This window comes from Euprymna scolopes, chromosome 5, assembly GCF_053919585.1.
Source record: "Euprymna scolopes isolate OS-2025 chromosome 5, ASM5391958v1, whole genome shotgun sequence".
In the NCBI taxonomy this organism is placed as follows: Eukaryota; Metazoa; Mollusca; class Cephalopoda; order Sepiida; family Sepiolidae; genus Euprymna; species Euprymna scolopes.
In genome coordinates, this window is record NC_136486.1 from 174,855,197 (window position 1) to 174,878,089 (window position 22,893).

The 22,893-nt window shown below is 29.5% G+C and overlaps 1 protein-coding gene across 1 annotated transcript in view; it reads right to left on the reverse strand.

Moving 5' to 3' along the window:
* Window positions 1-1,868: 1,868 nt before the first annotated feature.
* LOC145277045 (START domain-containing protein 10-like) overlaps window positions 1,869-22,893 on the reverse strand; it is a 317,115-nt gene continuing 296,090 nt past the window's right edge. The window contains exons 5-6 of the mRNA XM_080128684.1: window positions 5,954-6,006; window positions 1,869-2,229 (exon numbers count right to left, since the gene is read on the reverse strand). Coding sequence (XP_079984810.1) covers window positions 2,020-2,229; window positions 5,954-6,006 — 263 coding nt within the window. The 3' untranslated portion in view covers window positions 1,869-2,019. The remainder of the gene's footprint in view (window positions 2,230-5,953; window positions 6,007-22,893) is intronic.

Below are 22,893 nucleotides of genomic sequence, written 5' to 3' on the forward strand. Positions count from 1 at the left end.
CTTTGAAGTCTCAATAATCGCTCAAAAATAGAACAGTAAGCAAAATACTTATAGAAACCTACCCAATGCTACCGTGACATTTATTTGTTATATATATATATACATTACCACTTTTTAGTTTAGTCTATAGTACAAAATGTCCCAAAAGTCAAGTATGGTTGTTCATTTGTGTTTCTAACCCCCCCCCCAAAAAAAAACAACTAATGTTCGCATGCGTACATGTTGTATCAAAAACAGATAAAAGAGATAAAACCCATGATTTTCTTCCACACCAATTCTGCTGAGGTGAGTGAAAAAAAAATTTCCGCAACATTTATTTGATAATTTCTTAGTTTAGAAGCATAAAACGCGGCAGTCTCTATTTCGAACCTTCGCCGAAGCTTTATTAAAAAAAAAAAAAAAATAACTGAAGTAAATTATGGACTTGACTAAATGCACCCTTCCCTTTCATAAGAGCATAGCATATATTCAGTAAAAACACATAGTTTAGAAACATTAGTTGGATTAAACAGCTAAAACATCTGATGTGTTCAGCGCCACCTAGTGGTATCTGTGTGCAAACAAGGCATAGTACTACTTGGACGTGAGGGACCAAATCTACAGGGACATTATATATTATGTAGGGAACTGAGTAGCAAGATGTCTGTTCACATTACACTTGAACTTCTGCATGTCAGTACAGTCAGGGAAGCAGGAAACTGGGAGCAAATTCCAAAGTCTAGCAGTTTGAGGAAATAAACTATTAGAGTAGAAGGCTTTCCGGCATCTAGTGATCTCTATAGTGTAGGGGTGGGATTTTGCTGCTTGTTGGGTGTACATATGTTGAGGGGGGCACAAATGCTTATCAGATGCAACATTTTGACGATGGGACAGACGTTGGAATTTGGTTGATAGTGATCAACCCAGGTATGGCAACAATATCCATGCTTGGGCAAATGGTGGCCTTGTAGAAATATGCGATATTCTCAGGCGTGAATAATTTTGTTAAACTTTTCTGCTTACTATCGATTATACGCCAACTTTTCAAATTTTCATTTTTCTGTGAATTTAATCTAAATAAAATTTCTGTGGAGGTTCGGAATAGAGGTCACACCGTTTTTACGTGTTACAAATTAGACATTTACCATTTATTTATTGTGTGTTTTAAGTGAATTAAATGATTTAAGAAGTGTGTGTGTGTGTGTGTATATATATATATATATATATATATATATATATATATATATATATATATATATATAAAGATAATCATGAAATTAATTATTCAACGTAATGAAAAAATAAAAACAAGGAAACCGAAAATTGTTTATATGTTCAGCAACGCATAATTTTAACGTTTTATGTTTTTGTTTACATCAATCATCTTTAGAAAGTCTTTGAACAATAAAGACGAAACGTGGCAAACCAGAAGAATGTCGAACTGAAGGTCCGCAGCAAATGACATCCAGTCAGAGTTGGTTCCTTCCTGTTTTGGATGAGTCGATATCATCAAGTTTTGATTTATTAAATTGTAATTTTTTGCAGTTTATTAACAGTGCTGAAATCATAATGAAGCCATTCTTAACACGGAGAGAAGTGATTTTCTTAACTATTCTGTACCTTAACCAAACAATTTAATAAATAAATGAATAAATTTAAGAAGCTGAAACTGTCGTCAGAAGATGTTACAGATAAAGTTTAATATCAAGAACTGAATCTGATCAAACACCGTTTGCTGTAGATTTGGAGTCGGTTGTACTTTTAGTTTGCCCTCAATATTGATGAAGATATAAACAATTTTCGGTGTTCGTTTTATATATTCCATTGAATTTGAAATTGTGTTCATTAAAAAGGAAACTAGACAGTAGAAACAATGGATCGTTTCAAAATATGTTTGAAAAGTTTTGTGTATTTTTTTTTACATTTTCTTTCTGTTTTTTTTTTATGATGACGAGTTATATTCGTCGACTGACGAATATAACTCTGTTGTTCTGCTTCTTCTTTTTCTACTTCGTCTTTTTTACCAATTCCGTGATTTCTTCATAATTCTTCCTCTACAAAGTCTGCTTCCGATAAATTACTTTCATCGACCACCTCGCGTGTTTCTTGGTTTGAAAATTCTTTAATGTGTAACATTTTGAGACGTGGCAATGTGCTCTGTTCGGGGTAAACCCAAGGTCGATAAAACGGTCGATTTTTTTGCTTCCATGCCATATAGTTTTTACAAGCCTGTTTCATTCGGCTGACCACCTGTGGAAGAAACAAACAAACATGAAAGAAAAACAAAGAAAAACATCAAGAATATAAAGCATAGAAGTTGTGGGTTGAAAGATATTAATTTGCATATGAATGAATTACCCACGTTAAAAGTCGAGTGTTTGGTACCAAAGAGTGTAGGGGACTAGGATATATAAATACCCCAATCCCGTTACAAAAGAATAATGAAACGAATGGGAATTGAAGGAAACAAAGACTCAATTAATGGATAAGATAAACGTCGTTTATTTGCTGTTGAAAGAAATGAACGTTTTAGTTATAACATGTCCGCGCGTATGTAACCAATGTTCGTTGCAGGACTGGTGTTGTAGCAAGAATAGGAAATGTGTTTTTATCTCAAGTTCGGGTCACTATTGTTTGTTCACGCGTGAGAAGAGAAATAAATGTTGTAGGAAAATTGAGAATGGTAGTCCAGCGTGTAGACAAAGAGTGGATATTAGAGTTGTCATGAGTTAGTAGTCAGCTACGCGAAGGTGTTCTTAGTGACCAGTAGTAGATGGAGAGAGAAAGAGGGAGAATGTATACATACAGTCATTAGCTCGTGCCCCATACATAGTAGGAAGTGGGCGTGAGGTGCTTGTTAGCCCAACCTCTCTCGATGAGAGTTGGTCCTAAAAAGAGGATTAGAAACAGCTTGTCTCCATGTTTTATACTCTCTTCTGGAGTGTCTTTTGCGCATGTGTATTTCCTTAGAAAGCGGAAGTGACGTCGTCCATGTGTGTGTTCGTGTTCGCGTGTGTGAGTACATGTGTATACGTAAGCGTGTGTGTATATATACGTGAATGTGAGTATATGTACGCGAACGTGAATATGTGTACATGTGTGGACGTGGGCGCGTATGTTTGTGTGCGCGTATGTATATGACAGCTTGAAATATGAATGTGTGTTTTGTGTGAGACTTGAAAAAGGCTCGTACAAGAGAACACGGAATTTATGGAGTTGTGCAAATGCTTATTAAATCTTATTAGATTATAAGCGTTTTTTGGTATGAAAAAAGGTAAAGTTGATGCGACCGAGACGAGAGTTGGAGTTTTTATAGGGCGTCGGCATGTTATGGGGAATTTTAAATAAGAATTAGAGGCTAGGACTTTTTGAAAATTATCACCGTGTTATGGAGAGTTTTAAATAAAGAAATTTTTTAAATTGTTATGAACTGGAGAGATTAAATTACAATTCAAGTCAAACTTTTTAAATTTGGCATCGTTTTCATGTAATGGAAAAAATAATTACGTTTCGATTCTGACTTTTTATGTTTGAAAGTCAACAAGAATGTGGAGAGCGAGTTGCTTCTAGCCGCGTAGTGTAAGCCAGTTATCTGGCTGTGTAATGAAGGCTAGCTATGTCTGGCCGTGTAGTAAGGGATAGATGTATCTGGGGTCGTGTATTGAGAGCCAGCTGTGTTTGGTGTCATATAAGAAGCACTAGAGATGTAAGTGCCACTCTGGGCTCGAGTTTGTATGTGAAATGATTTTTAAGGATGATGAGGGCGTGTGGTTAGAAATACATTAATTGGCGTATGAATTAACTACGTTAAGAAGAACGGATTTGGGAGAAGACAGAGTCGAGTGATTGACACTTAACAGTTGTAATGTAAGAAGTCGCACGAACGCTGTAAATACGTTTTTTTTTCTTATGAAATTACAGAAGTTGTAATCACAAAAGAAAAAGTTGACGAAACTCCTCTTCGACGATATCGCAATTCACACCAACAACAAATCTCAACTTCTCTCATTTGTTAAACAAGCAATGTCTGTCTTCCTCAATTTGTCCTTATAACAGCCATTCCCCTCATATGCAAATGAAAAATAATAATCAATCTACAAACACAAGTTAGTTACTTCTTTTTCTTTCCCTGATTCTCGCATCTGGTATGATAAACAGATGTGCTACCGCTTGTGTGAGTAGTGTTTTCTTTCATAGAAGTAAAATAAAGAAATGAATAAAATTGGTGTTTTATAGAATTATCTTCCTATATAATTTAGAGTTTTCTTTTTACAAAGTAGTCAACTCTTATCAAGGCCTGAAAGCCACTTAAAGATAAGATTTAATGAATGTAAAGTGGTATAGTAATCGTTAATGTTGTAAATTGGGTAGAATTTGGATTATTTAAAGGGACGGCTCAACAAGAATTTGTTTACATTTAACTTGACGGCTACCATATTGTATCAGCCGGGATGCAGGTCAATGGAACAATGTTCTACAGGCGGGCAATTAACACTCGAATGTTTAACATGAATTTAAAATGCAACATGACAAGACATCATCAGTGTGAAGCAGTGATGAACTGAAGAAAATGAAAAATGATAGAAATTGCAATTTTTTACAAATTTTTAAACATCCAATCTTTTTAACTTTTTTTTTTTTTACTATTGTTCGCCTCATATTGTCACTTGGATTATTGATTTACATATGTAAATTTTTACATTTATATATATATATATATATATATATATATATATATATATATATATATATATATATATATATATGAGCAAACAGTTAATAAAACATGTTAAAAAACACTTTGAAAAAGAGTTAAAAACATATTTAATCTGAAAGGAAAACACTTGATAAGTGGATAGTCCTTAATCTGCAGAGTTTCGAAGAAATACTTTCCTTCTCATCAGAGGTTTTCCAGCATCTAGGAACGACTAAAGATGGGCTGGAATTTTACTGCTTACTGGATTTGTTGGGGTAGGAGTATGTACAGCGAGAGGGTTCAAGTGCAACTTTCACAAAAAAACAAGAAAAAACAACTTTCGACTAGCTATTTCCCTCTGTTCTCTAACTGTGTCTAAATCTAAATGCAGATTCCATGAACAAAGTTGCTTTCCCAGAACTGTCTGCCTGTGGAATACTGTTCTGCTGGCCTGCGTCCTAGTTGAATATAACATGTTGGCCTTCAAATCCAATGTAAACAAATTCTTGTTGAACCGTTTCCATAAATAATCATATTCTACCCAATTTACACCATTAACGATTACTACACTATCGCTTTACATCCATTAACCCTTATCCTTGAGTGGCCTTTTGGGCTTGATAAGTGGTGAATCTCAAGTAATAAAAGAAAAAAAGAAAGTGCAATGAGTGTATCATAGCATATTCTATTAAAATACTCGCAAAACAAGAACAGAGATGCAACATTGCAGTGATGGGACAGGGGTTGGAGCTTAGTTGATAGTGTGGGGCCTATTAGATTGGAGACTCTTTTTTGGACCCTGTCTAAAAGGGAGAGACTAATAGTAGATGCATCAGCCCAAATATGGCAACAATACTCCATGCATGAGTGAATGGTGATTAATATTTGTTTATATTATTCAACTGATGGTGGTTGCAGGGGTGGTGGTGGTGGCGGTGTGGTAGAACCACTCATGCTTTAATTAGTTTTATTGTAGAGAAAACGACATTATATATACAGTAGAAGCCCGAGATACGGCATTAAAAAGTTGTAACCCAAATACAGTACAGTATATAATACACATGTATATAATCAAATCACATTATAAGTAACACCACAAGGCAGGGCAAATACCGTAACCAGGGGCTGGAAAAACATGGTATTCCACATCGTAATATGAAAAATAAAACGCATCCTAGGGTCACCGTATCCAGAGGTTTTACTGCATCACAAACTTTACAATAGAAAGATAAAACTATGGAAGGTCATAAGTACCAAAAAGAACATATTTAAAATTACCTTTGGAGCAAGAATCTGAGTTGTTTTATTCACCACCCAGCTTGGCAAACGACCTGGAAATATTAAAGAAAAAAACATTTTTCAGTTAAAGAAAATAATTGATTTTAAAAGCAATTCATTATTATTAAAAGTTCTCACATAGGTCATCCTTAGAGAGTACTCACTGACTATAACTGTTCCCAGGAATCTGGGTGACAACAAGTTTTCTCAGATTTCTGATACTTTCCACCGATCTCCATAACCTTTGCGAATGAATTTGCATTATTTCAACAGCCATTTGCCATTGGTTTCTCGATGGCATTGATCATTGGTCTTCACTGACATTTGGGCGGAAATAAGCCTAACCCTAACCTTAAGGTGTCAGTCCCTTTCTCTCCCATCCATTAGAGTTTGGTTATTGCTTTCTTTTCTTGATGTTTCTATCCTCTTTGAACCTTCTTGACTATTTGGTGTGGTGCCAGTCGATGCTAACACTACACTACTTTTGTTGTTTTTCGGGAGGCGGGGTTGTAGGGGTCGTAGGGGTAGTTAATTTACAATTTTACGGTTTCAGTTTTCTTGGTTGTTTGTGATGTATCTTTTTGTTTTACTTCTGTTGTAATTTATATGTGGTTAGCATTTGTAGTTCATATGGATTAGTTTTCCTTAAAAATTATTGGCCCACAAGAAGCTTTCACACAGGTCATCAAAGATATCATTGAATACCGCCTATGGTGTTCCCTGGAAGCTGAGTAACAAGTTTCTCCCAGATTTTCCAGTACTCTCCACCTCTTTCGATAACATTTGCAAATAAATTTGCATTATCACAACAGCTACTTGCCATTGATTTCTCGTTGGCAGTGGCTATTGATCTTTACTGGGATTTGAGTGGCAATAAGCCTCCTCAAAGTCCTCTTCGCACTTATACAGTGGAGGTCTGGTAAGTGCTCACTCCTCGGTCTTTTCTTCCTCCTTGACCACTTGGCTATTCGGTCTCACTCTTTTATGAGGGGAAGGGGGACACTTCCACTACTTTTATTGTCGTTAAAATCGGGGAAATCACTCATTTTTCAATGACATCAACTGATTGCCTGATCTAGCCCAAACCCACTGTGGCACACCGTGTGGAAACTTTACATGCCTTTCCAGTGACTTTCCGCAGTCACAATACATTGTAGTCTACATTGCACTGTAGAGAACCTACTTTCGATTTTATAAAATTATTCTTATATAACGATGAATTAAAAAGTTTAAAATGCAAAAGTCAAGTACCATGCTTCAATTGTGCTCTAAGCAGGAACATTCATTTCAAGCGCGCTCCTATCTTATAAAAGAACATACCATTGATTTTATACACCCCGTCCTTCTGCTAGTGTGGTGATAAAACTTCTCAAATGCCATTGCGATGTTAGGCTGTGTAAGGTGTTAACTTTAATCAAAATCGGACTGTTCCTTCTTTCATCTGATTATTTGATTATTAATTTTAGATATTTATCAGAGATATTTAAAAAAAAAATAAAATTATCTAAGAACACTACCAGATGTATGAAGTACATTTGTGTGCAATTTTAAAACAATCGGCTCAGCTGTTTCGGAGTTCATAGGGAACAAACTCACAGACACATACACACAGATAAAGTACCTTTTATATATAATTAGAGATAGAAATAATGTGAATATTTTCATGATGACGGTAATGGTGGTCGTGGCGGTGGTGGATCTACCTGTTTTGAAATGAAGTGGATTTTGGTGTGGGTGGAGGAAGAGAGAAGTAGTGGGAGGAGGGGGGTTAAAACGAAATGACATTTTGTTACCAAAAACAATAATGAAGAACAAAGTCTAAGGATTCAAAGAAGACTCCATTCAACAGGAATTGCTTCTGGCATCAAGAACTAGATGAAATTATCTATCAACTGAAAATAGTATCAATTGTAGGTGTATTAATGGATAGACGAAACAATAGATACATCGGATGACACGCACACACACACACACGCACACACACACACGCACACACGAATACACACACATGCACACACACACACACACACACACACACACAAACACACGCATACACGCACATAATAACTTCTGATTTTTTTTGTTGCACGATCAGATGATTTCTTAATACGATCTGCTAAAATGGCGATATATTTCGCTTTTTCATTGAAGCAAAGCTAGAAGAAAATAATTAGGAAAAACATTGTTTTGTTTGTTCATATTTTTTTTCTTGCTAATAAAAGTAAATACCTAAAATGCATGAACGAAGTTGTGTGATGATATATCAATATCTCATGCCAGATCAAACATACCCATTCCTGTGTCTCGATACATCTTCTATCATTATATGTAATCAGTTTTTTAAAATAGTCAACCATATAGGAGCCTATTCGTGACCACACACACACACATTCAGCTATATATATATATATATATATATATATATATATATATATATATATATATATATACTAGCAAGGGGTTGCTCGATCGTAAAATACGCTTAAATATGATATTTTAATTCATACAGATTTCGTATTTATTATTATAGAGCCAATTTTCTATTGATTATTATAGTGTACCCAATATATATTAGTGATTCTAAAAGTATGACTTGGGCGCTATCAGCTGGAATCGAAACCAAAACATATACCACTCCAGCTTTAGTTGTTGATGTAATGTTTGAGCTATCGTCAGACGGATAAGAAATAGTTAAAAATGAACCAATTTTAACGCATAAATGTATATTTATATTACACATGATTACAAGAGCACTTTAAGTCGACTTACGCCTGCCTAGTTCTTTTTTTTTATTCGGGAATCACCATTTATCAAGGCCAGAAGCCACTCGAGGATAAGGGTTTATAGGTGGTAGTATAGTAATCGTTAATGGTGTAAATTGAGTAAAACTTTGATTATTTATGGGGACGGCTCAACAAGTTTTTAAATTTGACCCCTTAGTAACTGTTTTACCAGCTAAAAGCCCATAAAAGAATGGTTCCCAAAAATTCAATCATTTAAAACGAGCGACCGTTTGTGTTCCAGAATTTATTTCATTTTTCTACATAGTCACCATCATTCTCAATACACGTTTGCCAGTGATCGGGTGGTAGCTGTGCATTAGCATCTGGAGTGCCCTTTCTCAGTCACATCTCTGTAGCCACTCTAAAATCAACGAATCCATCACCTAACTGTACTGATATATTGGCTTTGTAAACGTTCAACAGGCGCCGGTGCATGTTGATTGGTTCAATATTTTCTTTAGGGGGGAATTCAATGACATATCTTTACTTCTAATACACGTCAATGGCAGGGGTTACTTTCTTAGAGTCTCACAGCGTCAATATCAGCAACAAACAAATGAAACTTTCAGCTCATGATTGCATAAATTCAGTCATCATAACAATGCAATTTGCAATCCCTTCTGATTCATTTGGACGGAATAAAAAACAGGAAGTATTACTTTTGGAACGCCTCTCGTAGAACATAATCATATTGACATACTTGTTCTCATTAGAGAACTGAAGTAAAACAACATTGAACCTGGCCAATACCAGATGGGTGACCACTTGGGAATGCTAGGTGCTATGTCATCTCTCCAGGCTGATGTGTTGTTATCGAGTAAACTACTCTTACCTAGTTCAAGAATAGATTGACTTTCCCAGAGACAATAAATACATTTACATCTAAACATTGCGCTTGTGATTTGTGGCATTCATTGTCACGTGTCACGTGATCACGTGATCGCAGAGACATGCTGATTGAGATTTCAATTTCGACAATCAATCCCGTATGAACTGGACCAGTTTTGTGGCCTTTTATCTATTGGACTGAGGCATTCGTTCTGAGTACTCCTAGGAGGTCCACCTTCTCGGGCCTTGTCTCCCCTCTTTGCGGTAGAATAAGTTTATTACTTATAACCAGAGGCACCCCGACCGGGGAATGTCAACAAGTTGCCCCGGGGAATTTTTAAAAGGCCATAGTGCTCCTCTTTTAGGAGTGCTGGCTTGACTATCTTCAGTTTGTATTATATCTTCCTGTGGTGGGAAGGAAGAAAATTTGTGGCAGTTATGGCCACAGAATCATGACGTGTACTTCTGTAACATACCTTTGTTAATGCACTTTAGCAACGTGTTTGTCTTGATTATTATCGGCCTATATATATATTCCAGGTTGAAAGGTATCCAAAGATAAAGAATAATTGAATTTCAACAAGGGTCGTTGATAGTGCTCAATTAAAGAGAGCAAATTATAGTTTTTATTTTTCTTTATGACTATTTACATAAGGAAAAATATTATATATATATATATATATATATATATATATATATATGTATATATATATATATATATATATATATATATATATGTAGCTGGGGACCGTATGTAAATTTGATATTCTCTAGAAACTTTGGATGCCAACTCAGTGCGAATACCATACCACATATGATTGAATCACATCTGTTATTTAAAACAATAATTCCATTTCAATCTATAAATATAAAAGCGAAAATGTGTGTATGTATGTATGTATGTATGTGTGTATGTATGTATGTATGTATGTATGTATGTATGTATGTTCGCTTTTTGTTTATGTCTGTAAAAGGCTCTTTTTCGCTGGACTTCTCAGTCAGCTCATTCCTTCTTAAAACTTTTTATATCACATCTAAATGATAATATCTAAGAGTTATGAACGAGGGTTGCATGTGTATTTAATTTGCTTGACTTTCAAGCGCTATTTTTTCCTGATTTTTAGATCGTCACGTATATCTTTCGCTTTTCAGTATAAAAAAGTGAAACTGGATTCGAATTGGCAGGTCTCGGTGATCTCCGGAAAGCGATGTAAACCTTTGGTCAATGTCGGCTTTTTAGCGTCATATCAAACAAGTGTTTTCATCTGGATATTCCTCTAATAAATGGGGAGCTGGTTTTCCCCAAAGTTAGGTAAAAACAAACAAAATGAGTTATTGACCTCATTAAAAACTGTCCTGCAGAAAATGTTAACTGCTCACTAGCTATTGTTTACGTTGTCATAACTCCACGATTTCCACTTGACCTCATTAAGTCATTAGGTGTGGGCCCCTGTCAATTCTCTTCCTACTTAAATAAATTCAAACATCTTTCCGTAACTCTTTCTTGCTAGCCGATTGGTTAACGTTTCATGTTTTTTCACATTTTATTTTCCAACTTCACCTCAGGGCTTCAGGTTCGATCCTACCTACCTACTAAAACTTTTTACCCCCCCCCCCCCCCGTGTTTCTCACCCAGGCAACGCCGGGTACCCCCGCTAGTATTTACTAAAAGGGAAATTCTTATAAATAAATTCATTATATTACTTGTATTGATCGGACTATTGTTCTCATCTTGAGTGTTATTTGTGCATCGTTTCAGTCGGATTGTCCTTCGATCGTCTTCAGGCATGTTGGTTGTTGTTTGGAATAGAAAAGAAATGGATATTTTCGTGTTCTGTGAGTTAGTCACTATTTTATGGTCATCGTTTTGAATTTGTGAAAAAAAATATAAGTAATATAAAGAATTAGCCCTCATCCCCAAAATTCAGAATTGTAACAAATTGATTGCTTGATTGTTTGGTTTTACGGCATATCAACACTTTTCAGGTTATTTAATGTTGAATCTGGTAAATTTCGAAAGGGTTTGTCTCATATTGTTTATATCCTCAAATATTTATCCGTGACGTTTGATTTGGTTTGATTGTTTTATAGAGAAAAAATTGTTGTTTTCATTTTTGATTTTGCAGAACATGATTGAGTTTTGCAAAAGGGAAGGAAATAAAAAAACAACAACATCAAATTCCTACAATCTTGCAGAACATCTAAGAATAGTATAGAGATAAATTCTCTTAAATATTTCATCAAATAGACTCAAAAAATTTCTCTGATAATTTATTAAGGTTATTCTTTAAATTTTCAACATGAATGCGATAATGGGATTAATTAGGCCATTGTTCCGAAAAATGAATTGTTTGCCTAGAAAAATAAATCTAATTATGTAAACAAAGTGTTAAGCAATTTTTACTTTTATAGACATAATAGATTTGTATGTTTACAAAGTGTTAAGCAATTTTTATTTTTATAGATATAATAGATTTGTATGTTTACAAAGTGTAAAGCAATTTTTATTTTTATAGCTATAATAGATTTGTATGTTTACAAAGTGTAAAGCAATTTTTACTTTTATAGATATAATAGATTTATATGTTTACAAAGTGTTAAGCAATTTTTATTTTTATAGCTATAATAGATTTGTATGTTTACAAAGTGTAAAGCAATTTTTACTTTTATAGATATAATAGATTTGTATGTTTACAAAGTGTAAAGCAATTTTTACTTTTATAGATATAATAGATTTGTATGTTTACAAAGTGTAAAGCAATTTTTACTTTTATAGATATAATAGATTTATATGTTTACAAAGTGTAAAGCAATTTTTATTTTTATAGATATAATAGATTTATATGTTTACAAAGTGTTAAGCAATTTTTACTTTTATAGATATAATAGATTTGTATGTTTACAAAGTGTTAAGCAATTTTTATTTTTATAGCTATAATAGATTTATATGTTTACAAAGTGTAAAGCAATTTTTACTTTTATAGATATAATAGATTTATATGTAAACAAAGTGTAAAGCAATTTTTACTTTTATAGATATAATAGATTTATATGTTTACAAAGTGTAAAGCAATTTTTATTTTTATAGATATAATAGATTTATATGTTTACAAAGTGTTAAGCAATTTTTACTTTTATAGATATAATAGATTTGTATGTTTACAAAGTGTAAAGCAATTTTTATATAATAATATGTAAACAAAGTGTAAAGCAATTTTTACTTTTATAGCTATAATAGATTTATATGTTTACAAAGTGTAAAGCAATTTTTACTTTTATAGATATAATAGATTTGTATGTTTACAAAGTGTAAAGCAATTTTTACTTTTATAGATATAATAGATTTGTATGTTTACAAAGTGTAAAGCAATTTTTATTTTTATAGCTATAATAGATTTGTATGTTTACAAAGTGTAAAGCAATTTTTACTTTTATAGATATAATAGATTTATATGTTTACAAAGTGTAAAGCAATTTTTATTTTTATAGCTATAATAGATTTGTATGTTTACAAAGTGTAAAGCAATTTTTATTTTTATAGCTATAATAGATTTGTATGTTTACAAAGTGTAAAGCAATTTTTACTTTTATAGATATAATAGATTTATATGTTTACAAAGTGTTAAGCAATTATTATTTTTATAGCTATAATAGATTTGTATGTTTACAAAGTGTAAAGCAATTTTTACTTTTATAGATATAATAGATTTGTATGTTTACAAAGTGTAAAGCAATTTTTACTTTTATAGCTATAATAGATTTGTATGTTTACAAAGTGTAAAGCAATTTTTACTTTTATAGATATAATAGATTTGTATGTTTACAAAGTGTAAAGCAATTTTTATTTTTATAGCTATAATAGATTTGTATGTTTACAAAGTGTTAAGCAATTTTTACTTTTATAGATATAATAGATTTATATGTTTACAAAGTGTAAAGCAATTTTTATTTTTATAGATATAATAGATTTGTATGTTTACAAAGTGTTAAGCAATTTTTACTTTTATAGCTATAATAGATTTATATGTTTACAAAGTGTTAAGCAATTTTTACTTTTATAGATATAATAGATTTATATGTTTACAAAGTGTAAAGCAATTTTTACTTTTATAGATATAATAGATTTATATGTTTACAAAGTGTTAAGCAATTATTACTTTTATAGATATAATAGATTTATATGTTTACAAAGTGTAAAGCAATTTTTACTTTTATAGATATAATAGATTTATATGTTTACAAAGTGTAAAGCAATTTTTACTTTTATAGATATAATAGATTTATATGTTTACAAAGTGTAAAGCAATTTTTATTTTTATAGATATAATAGATTTGTATGTTTACAAAGTGTTAAGCAATTTTTACTTTTATAGATATAATAGATTTATATGTTTACAAAATGTTAAGCAATTTTTACTTTTATAGATATAATAGATTTATATGTTTACAAAATGTTAAGCAATTTTTACTTTTATAGATATAATAGATTTATATGTTTACAAAATGTTAAGCAATTTTTACTTTTATAGATATAATAGATTTATATGTTTACAAAATGTTAAGCAATTTTTACTTTTATAGCTATAATAGATTTATATGTTTACAAAATGTTAAGCAATTTTTACTTTTATAGATATAATAGATTTATATGTTTACAAAATGTTAAGCAATTTTTACTTTTATAGCTATAATAGATTTATATGTTTACAAAATGTTAAGCAATTTTTACTTTTATAGATATAATAGATTTATATGTTTACAAAATGTTAAGCAATTTTTACTTTTATAGCTATAATAGATTTATATGTTTACAAAATGTTAAGCAATTTTTACTTTTATAGATATAATAGATTTATATGTTTACAAAATGTTAAGCAATTTTTACTTTTATAGCTATAATAGATTTATATGTTTACAAAATGTTAAGCAATTTTTACTTTTATAGATATAATAGATTTATATGTTTACAAAGTGTAAAGCAATTTTTACTTTTATAGATATAATAGATTTGTATGTTTACAAAGTGTTAAGCAATTTTTACTTTTATAGATATAATAGATTTGTATGTTTACAAAGTGTAAAGCAATTTTTATTTTTATAGCTATAATAGATTTGTATGTTTACAAAGTGTTAAGCAATTTTTACTTTTATAGATATAATAGATTTATATGTTTACAAAGTGTAAAGCAATTTTTATTTTTATAGCTATAATAGATTTGTATGTTTACAAAGTGTAAAGCAATTTTTATTTTTATAGCTATAATAGATTTGTATGTTTACAAAGTGTAAAGCAATTTTTACTTTTATAGATATAATAGATTTATATGTTTACAAAGTGTTAAGCAATTTTTATTTTTATAGCTATAATAGATTTGTATGTTTACAAAGTGTAAAGCAATTTTTACTTTTATAGATATAATAGATTTGTATGTTTACAAAGTGTAAAGCAATTTTTACTTTTATAGCTATAATAGATTTGTATGTTTACAAAGTGTAAAGCAATTTTTACTTTTATAGATATAATAGATTTGTATGTTTACAAAGTGTAAAGCAATTTTTATTTTTATAGCTATAATAGATTTGTATGTTTACAAAGTGTTAAGCAATTTTTACTTTTATAGATATAATAGATTTATATGTTTACAAAGTGTAAAGCAATTTTTATTTTTATAGATATAATAGATTTGTATGTTTACAAAGTGTTAAGCAATTTTTACTTTTATAGCTATAATAGATTTATATGTTTACAAAGTGTTAAGCAATTTTTACTTTTATAGATATAATAGATTTATATGTTTACAAAGTGTAAAGCAATTTTTACTTTTATAGATATAATAGATTTATATGTTTACAAAGTGTTAAGCAATTTTTACTTTTATAGATATAATAGATTTATATGTTTACAAAGTGTAAAGCAATTTTTACTTTTATAGATATAATAGATTTATATGTTTACAAAGTGTAAAGCAATTTTTACTTTTATAGATATAATAGATTTATATGTTTACAAAGTGTAAAGCAATTTTTATTTTTATAGATATAATAGATTTGTATGTTTACAAAGTGTTAAGCAATTTTTACTTTTATAGATATAATAGATTTATATGTTTACAAAATGTTAAGCAATTTTTACTTTTATAGATATAATAGATTTATATGTTTACAAAATGTTAAGCAATTTTTACTTTTATAGATATAATAGATTTATATGTTTACAAAATGTTAAGCAATTTTTACTTTTATAGCTATAATAGATTTATATGTTTACAAAATGTTAAGCAATTTTTACTTTTATAGATATAATAGATTTATATGTTTACAAAATGTTAAGCAATTTTTACTTTTATAGCTATAATAGATTTATATGTTTACAAAATGTTAAGCAATTTTTACTTTTATAGATATAATAGATTTGTATGTTTACAAAGTGTAAAGCAATTTTTATTTTTATAGATATAATAGATTTGTATGTTTACAAAGTGTTAAGCAATTTTTACTTTTATAGATATAATAGATTTATATGTTTACAAAGTGTTAAGCAATTTTTACTTTTATAGATATAATAGATTTATATGTTTACAAAGTGTAAAGCAATTTTTATTTTTATAGATATAATAGATTTGTATGTTTACAAAGTGTAAAGCAATTTTTATTTTCATAGATATAATAGATTTGTATGTTTACAAAGTGTAAAGCAATTTTTACTTTTATAGATATAATAGATTTATATGTTTACAAAGTGTGAAGCAATTTTTACTTTTATAGATATAATAGATTTGTATGTTTACTAAGTGTTAAGCAATTTTTATTTTTATAGATATAATAGATTTGTATGTTTACAAAGTGTAAAGCAATTTTTACTTTTATAGATATAATAGATTTATATGTAAACAAAGTGTAAAGCAATTTTTACTTTTATAGATATAATAGATTTATATGTTTACAAAGTGTAAAGCAATTTTTACTTGTATAGATATAATAGATTTATATGTAAACAAAGTGTAAAGCAATTTTTACTTTTATAGATATAATAGATTTATATGTTTACAAAGTGTAAAGCAATTTTTACTTGTATAGATATAATAGATTTATATGTTTACAAAGTGTAAAGCAATTTTTATTTTTATAGATATAATAGATTTATATGTTTACAAAGTGTAAAGCAATTGTTACTTTTATAGATATAATAGATTTATATGTAAACAAAGTGTAAAGCAATTTTTACTTTTATAGATATAATAGATTTATATGTAAACAAAGTGTAAACCAATTTTTACTTTTATAGAAATAATAGATTTATATGTTTACAAAGTGTTAAGCAATTTTTACTTTTATAGATATAATAGATTTGTATGTTTACAAAGTGTAAAGCAATTTTTACTTTTATAGATATAATAGATTTGTATGTTTACAAAGTGTAAAGCAATTTTTACTTTTATAGATATAATAGATTTATATGTTTACAAAGCGTAAAGCAATTTTTATTTTTATAGATATAATAGATTTATATGTAAACAAAGTGTTAAGCAATTTTTACTTTTATAGATATAATAGATTTATATGTAAACAAAGTGTAAAGCAATTTTTACTTTTATAGCTATAATACATTTATATGTTTACAAAGTGTTAAGCAATTTTTACTTTTATAGATATAATAGATTTATATGTTTACAAAGTGTAAAGCAATTTTTACTTTTATAGATATAATAGATTTGTATGTTTACAAAGTGTAAAGCAATTTTTACTTTTATAGATATAATAGATTTATATGTTTACAAAGTGTAAAGCAATTTTTACTTTTATAGATATAATAGATTTATATGTTTACAAAGTGTTAAGCAATTTTTACTTTTATAGATATTATAGATTTGTATGTTTACAAAGTGTAAAGCAATTTTTACTTTTATAGATATAATAGATTTATATGTTTACAAAGTGTAAAGCAATTTTTACTTTTATAGATATAATAGATTTATATGTTTACAAAGTGTAAAGCAATTTTTACTTTTATAGATATAATAGATTTGTATGTTTACAAAGTGTAAAGCAATTTTTACTTTTATAGATATAATAGATTTATATGTAAACAAAGTGTAAAGCAATTTTTACTTTTATAGATATAATAGATTTATATGTTTACAAAGTGTTAAGCAATTTTTACTTTTATAGATATAATAGATTTATATGTAAACAAAGTGTAAAGCAATTTTTACTTTTATAGATATAATAGATTTATATGTTTACAAAGTGTTAAGCAATTTTTACTTTTATAGATATAATAGATTTATATGTAAACAAAGTGTAAAGCAATTTTTACTTTTATAGATATAATAGATTTGTATGTAAACAAAGTGTAAAGCAATTTTTACTTTTATAGATATAATAGATTTATATGTAAACAAAGTGTAAAGCAATTTTTACTTTTATAGATATAATAGATTTATATGTTTACAAAGTGTTAAGCAATTTTTACTTTTATAGATATAATAGATTTATATGTAAACAAAGTGTAAAGCAATTTTTACTTTTATAGATATAATAGATTTATATGTAAACAAAGTGTAAAGCAATTTTTACTTTTATAGATATAATAGATTTATATGTTTACAAAGTGTAAAGCAATTTTTACTTTTATAGATATAATAGATTTATATGTTTACAAAGTGTAAAGCAATTTTTACTTTTATAGATATAATAGATTTATATGTAAACAAAGTGTAAAGCAATTTTTACTTTTATAGATATAATAGATTTATATGTTTACAAAGTGTAAAGCAATTTTTATTTTCATAGATATAATAGATTTGTATGTTTACAAAGTGTAAAGCAATTTTTACTTTTATAGATATAATAGATTTATATGTTTACAAAGTGTAAAGCAATTTTTACTTTTATAGATATAATAGATTTATATGTAAACAAAGTGTAAAGCAATTTTTACTTTTATAGATATAATAGATTTATATGTAAACAAAGTGTAAAGCAATTTTTACTTTTATAGATATAATAGATTTATATGTTTACAAAGTGTAAAGCAATTTTTACTTTTATAGATATAATAGATTTATATGTAAACAAAGTGTTAAGCAATTTTTACTTTTATAGATATAATAGATTTATATGTAAACAAAGTGTAAAGCAATTTTTACTTTTATAGATATAATAGATTTATATGTAAACAAAGTGTAAAGCAATTTTTACTTTTATAGATATAATAGATTTATATGTTTACAAAGTGTAAAGCAATTTTTACTTTTATAGATATAATAGATTTATATGTTTACAAAGTGTAAAGCAATTTTTACTTTTATAGATATAATAGATTTATATGTAAACAAAGTGTAAAGCAATTTTTCAATGTATGGGTACCTTTTTATTTTTTATTTGTATTTTATTTTGTTGGTGTGGAGAAATCTTTGCTAAGAGCGGTTTCTGGTAGGCTTTGCATAAACTAAATGACTGCTGAAAGTTGCTCAAGCAATGTACATAAATGCACAAAGTCGTGTTAGAATCAGAATCTTTCTAATAACAGCTTTTAATATTAAAGTAGCAGCGCGTATATGGCACAATCACGTTGATACATTGTTTCTCGTCTAATCACTGGTGTTAAGCAACAATAAGCTTTGCTAGTACCAGATGGGTGACTATTTGGGAAAGCTAGGCACTGTATGTATGGCATCGAGTCATAGAAAATTTCCAGGTTGGTATCTGGAAGCACATTTAACTCACGGAGGGAGATACACTCCCAAATCAAGACAAAGCAATGGGGGAAACTATCGTTTGTAATCTGAACTGTGTTAAGAAACCAAATAATGCAGAATTTTCTTTCACAAATAAATGAATTATTTATTTTTTAAAACCAAATTATCTGCACTATCAGCCCCCACCCCACTCAGGGTGATACAGATATTTTTTTCGTTGTCAAGATTTTAGAGCATTATCGAAGATTGTCAATTTCTCCCGATCTTGTTAACGAATCTTGTTAATGTCAGTACGCATGTACAAATATTGAGATTAATTCTGCTATAGAAGCATCGCTATAATGAGGAATTTGAAAATCTATTATTGCTTGCATCACAGAAGAAATCGGCAGGCTTCAGCAACGGCAAAAAATTACAATAATTGTCAGTATCTCTCTGAGGAAGACTGATACAGCCGAAAATTAGGATAAAAAAAATTGATTTGTTTGAAAAATATCCTGAATTATGTTATGTTTTCTTATTTTCAAATTTCAAATTTTTCAGCATTGAATCACCCAAAGGTGTTCATATGCAATAAATATCATTTTATGGGCAGTCCGATATTCCAGCTGCTGCCATCGGGCACTATATAACAAAGCTTAGTATATATGTCTGCCGATTTGGCATAATATAGGATTTAAATTTTCTTTTTTTCCATGTTAATTGATGGTGGCCTTGGAGTTAGAAAATCAGGCTGCAAAGTCAAAGCTGATTTTGCAACAGGGTTCGAATTCTTCAATAGGTAGTAATTATCGATTTTTACATTGAAGATTGTGTAAGTATGAAACACTAGTTTCTGTAGGTAAAAATTATAAATGTTTAAATAAAAAAACTATAATGTGTATATATATATATATATATATATATATATATATATATATATATATATATATATATATTATAAGCACACACAAAGGAAGGGTTGAACCTAAGGTCAACTGGGCCTTTGTCCTGTAAGTGCCTGCCCATCGGCTGATTAGGAAGGGAGCAGTGTAAACTAGGAAGCTGATTGGCTAACTAAAAGCTCAATAGAATGTGCATATAAAAAACGCAATACAACAACAACTCTTTGCATAAGCCTGACGAATCTTAGCGTAGATGAAACGCTGAATATTCTGTGTAGCTTAATTGCCATACATATTTTATAACTTACTATATATATATATATATAAATAATATATATATATATATACATATATATATATATGCATGTACACAAGTAAGGAGACCCGACATTGCTCGGGATTGAATGAAGATCAACGAATGTCCCACACTTCCCATACTTTTATTGTCATCGAAATCGTTAAAATCGTTAAAATCGTTAAAATCGCTCATTTCTCAATCAAGCACATGTTTAGCCATATCAGCCCAGTAATTCCATAGAAAACTTCTAGAGTAAATGTGGTATTGTGGTGGCTAACCTCCATTAATCCCTAACAGTTCATCGAATGGATACCATAATACTTAGTTCACTTCACCTTATCATTTCAAAGGCCCGTGCAAAATTTCAGCCAGATTAGCTGAATAATTTATGCAAAAAAAGTTGAATGAACAAACAGATAGAAATATGATATAGATAACTAACAGGGAGATCAGACGTTGCCCGGGATTTAATAATGATCAACGAATATTTCACACTTTCAATAGTTTTTTTGTCATCAAAATCAGTGAAATCAGCCATTTCTCAATGAAATCGATTGATTAGTTGCTCTAGTCGGGGACCCACTGTGATGCACTGTGAGAAAACTTCATATGCCGCCCCCACAGTGACTTAGTCCAAAATACATTGTACTCTATATTGCACTGTAAAGAACTTACTGATAATTTTATAATTTCTTTTTATATAATAGCTAAAATTAAAGTTTAAAATGCAAAAGTTAAGTATCATGGTTCAATTGGGTTCTAAACAGAAGAATTAATTTCGAACGCGCTCCTGTCTTATCAAAGAACCTACTGTTGATTTTATACGTCAGGTCCTTCTACTTGTGTAGTGATAAAACTTTTCAAATACATTTATGATGTTAGGTTGTATAAGGGTGTTAAAATCGGACTTTTTTTGATTATGGATTTTCAATACTTATCAAAGGCATTCTAATTCAAAATCTATCTAAGAACACTTCCAGATACATAAAGTATTTTTACATAGGATTAAAAAAAAAAAGTTGTTCCAGCCGTTTTGGAGTCGATAAGGGAAAAACTCACAGAAACACATAGACAGGATGTCTTATATATATATATATATATATATATATATATATATATATATATATATATACTAGCAAAAGTACCTGTCGTCGTTAACTGGGTTCAAAAACAGCCTACAGAAAATCGCCTCTGATTTATGAAAGTATGATAGGTTATGAAAAGGAAAGCTTGTAAATTTGGGGGTATCAAAACCAAAGCAAAATATGATGAAAGTAAAAATAAAATAGATAAACCCCATAATTTATTATACCATACCTGTTCACACTGAAACACTTGTCACAATATTCTGTGGATCTATATTAAAAAACCTTGTTAAACTTTGTGACATATTTCCATTCTATGGAGGTAAGGCGCGAACGAACACCCCATAATTTTATTATACCATATTTCTTCAAACTGAAACATAATTTCAAAGTATACTTACGCAGATAGATATGAAAAGTTTTTATTAAAGTTTGTGCCTATTTTCATTCTATGGAGGCCAGGCGCGAACGCAGACCCCACAATTTTATTATACTATCCCTATTTAAGTTAAAACATACTTATCAAAGTATTCTTATGTACATCTATATCAAAAACACTTGTAAACGTTTTTTTTTAATTTTTTATTTCCATAGTTTGTGGACCAGGCGCGAATGCAGACCCCACAATTTTAATGAACCACCGTTCTGCCATTCCTGTGTCTCGATACATCTATCATTATATGCAATCAGTTTTTTAAAATATTCAACCATATAGGAGCCTATTCGTGACCACACACACACACACACACACACACACACACACATTCAGCTTTATATTATATATATATATATATATATATATATATATATATATATATATATATATATATTATTGTCATAATCATGTTGACACACCAGCCTCATTAGATCATCAAAGTTAAACAACGTTGAGCCTGGTCAGTACTAAAAATAGGTGAATATTTTGGAATTCCAGTTGTGTTCTTCGCTTATCTTGGCATTGTTTCCAGTCATCATGGATTTCTCCTTGCCACTGGAATCAGGTATTGCCGACTCAGGAGAAGTGTGGTTGGAGATTGTGTAAACTTTGCCTCATAATTACATGTGCAGCCATTCTTACAAGGGAGGATTTATTATCTTTCGAAATTGAACGCAGGCATCCACTTCCACATTATTGAGTTTGATTTTAAATATATCTCTATCTTTATCTATCTATTATTATATAACACGAAAATTGTGTGTGTGTGTGTGTGTGTGTGTGTGTGTGTGTGTGTGTGTGTGTGTGTGTGTGTGTGTTCTCTATGGCTGGTCCGATTTTTATGAAATTTTACACGAAGGTATTTTATCTGCCTGGCAATGTTTTTAGATAGGTTTTGTATTAGAATGTTTTCAATAAATATTAA